General features: G+C 41.2%; 1 protein-coding gene across 1 annotated transcript in view; it reads left to right on the forward strand.

Moving 5' to 3' along the window:
• Positions 1–1,852, forward strand: part of LOC108447252 (rho GTPase-activating protein 44-like) — a 22,347-nt gene that overhangs the window by 16,052 nt on the left and 4,443 nt on the right. Inside the window, exon 3 of the mRNA XM_017736640.1 lies at positions 1,828–1,849. Coding sequence (XP_017592129.1) covers positions 1,828–1,849 — 22 coding nt within the window. The remainder of the gene's footprint in view (positions 1–1,827; positions 1,850–1,852) is intronic.

Genomic DNA, 1,852 nt, shown 5'->3' on the forward strand with positions numbered 1-1,852 from the left:
AGCAGGAGCCATAGCTAATTGTACTAAGGACTTGCTTTTGGCACTTAATGCAACTTCAGTAGAGCCCCAAGAGCTTACACTGTTAGGTTCAATGGGAAAGAATGGCAGTTATGTTGAATTTAGTAATGTTTGTGGTGTCCTGGCACATTTTAATAGAACCAGACAGCAAGACCAGGAAATAAATTATGGCTATTTCCAAAAAATCTCACCCAAAGCACCAGAATTAAGGACTTGCTTTTGGCACTTAATGCAACTTCAGTAGAGCCCCAAGAGCTTACACTGTTAGGTTCAATGGGAAAGAATGGCAGTTATGTTGAATTTAGTAATGTTTGTGGTGTCCTGGCACATTTTAATAGAACCAGACAGCAAGACCAGGAAATAAATTATGGCTATTTCCAAAAAATCTCACCCAAAGCACCAGAATACCATCAATGTGTTCCATATCAAACTCGGAAAATAGGGTGCCAGCAGAATGAGTATTTGTTTTGCCCACACCGATTTGTGCATGAATTAAACAATCCATCTGCCGCTCTTTGGAACAATGATACAGCTAAACAGCTACCACCTGGCATATTTTTAATTTGTGGGGATCGGGCATGGCAAGGGATACCATCACAAGTGATAGGAGGACCATGTTGTTTGGGAAAACTTACTTTGTTCACACCTTTCAAGACAGACTTACTAAATCACACTGTATGGAACTTTACAAAGAACTTAAAAAGAATGGTCACGATGAAGTGTGTCTCAGTTAGGTCCTGAATGTAATGGAAAGATTCAGTTTTGGTCAACACCATCATGGGTTATTACTTCCTTCTTAACACCAGGTGTCGCTGCAGCCAGAGCCTTACGTAACCTAGAAAAGCTGGCTTGCTGGACAGTCAAACAATTAAAACATCGCATCGAACATTATCACTGACGTGTTAGTTGATGCAGTGTAAGGCATGCATTATTACAGAATAGGGCTGCTATTGACTTTTTGCTGCTAGCGCAGGGACATGGTTGTGAGGATTTTGAAGGAACGTGTTGTATGAATTTATCTGATCATTCTGTATCCATCCATAGAAGGCTTAAGGAAATACAGGAGAACATGAAAAAGATCACGACAGGACACGGACTAGACACATGGTTGGAAGGATTCGGGCTTACTGGGTGGTTGAAAGATATTGTCAAACACATTCTTACTATAGGGGGTGTGTTTATTTGTTTATTGATTGTTTTGCCATGTTTAATCACTTGCATTTCTAGAATGGTGCAGAAATCAATACATAGCATATGGCTGGTTCAAGGAAAGAAAGGGGGAAATGTGGAAACCATGTTTTTACTAGAAAATGGACATATTGTGAACCAGTCATAAAACAGAAGAACCAAAGCACGTAAGACAGAAGAAGGACTTGAGCATGTACACAGGGAAAAATTTTTTTCCATGGGAAGGTTGTGAGAAAGGAACAAACAGCATTGGGGAGGATGTAAACGAGGAACAAGCTAAGGAAAAAAGGATAAGAAAATGCAAACTGAAGAACAGTTGTGACATAACACGATGGACGATTGTTACTGATGGCTCTAAAGTAGGTGGATTCCAAAAGAACTGGAACTCTATTGGTCACAAGAAGAATTATGAGGAAAAAACTGTATCATACACCCACTAGAGCAATTACACCAATGCTCGGAAACAAAAGTCAACCTTACATTGTTCTTCCCCAAATATCTAAATACTGAACCTCTATAACTAACATACAACCTGGTTCTGCCCCCTGCTTGGGGCCAGTTCTGGGGGCGGCCGTGAGCAATGTGGGCCTGCTGATGGACGCTGCCTTCCTGTTCCCTCAGGGTGGCCAAGAAGTTGCCCGCAGCA

Source organism: Corvus brachyrhynchos, unplaced genomic scaffold, assembly GCF_000691975.1.
Source record: "Corvus brachyrhynchos isolate BGI_N302 unplaced genomic scaffold, ASM69197v1 scaffold216, whole genome shotgun sequence".
Taxonomy (NCBI): Eukaryota; Metazoa; Chordata; class Aves; order Passeriformes; family Corvidae; genus Corvus; species Corvus brachyrhynchos.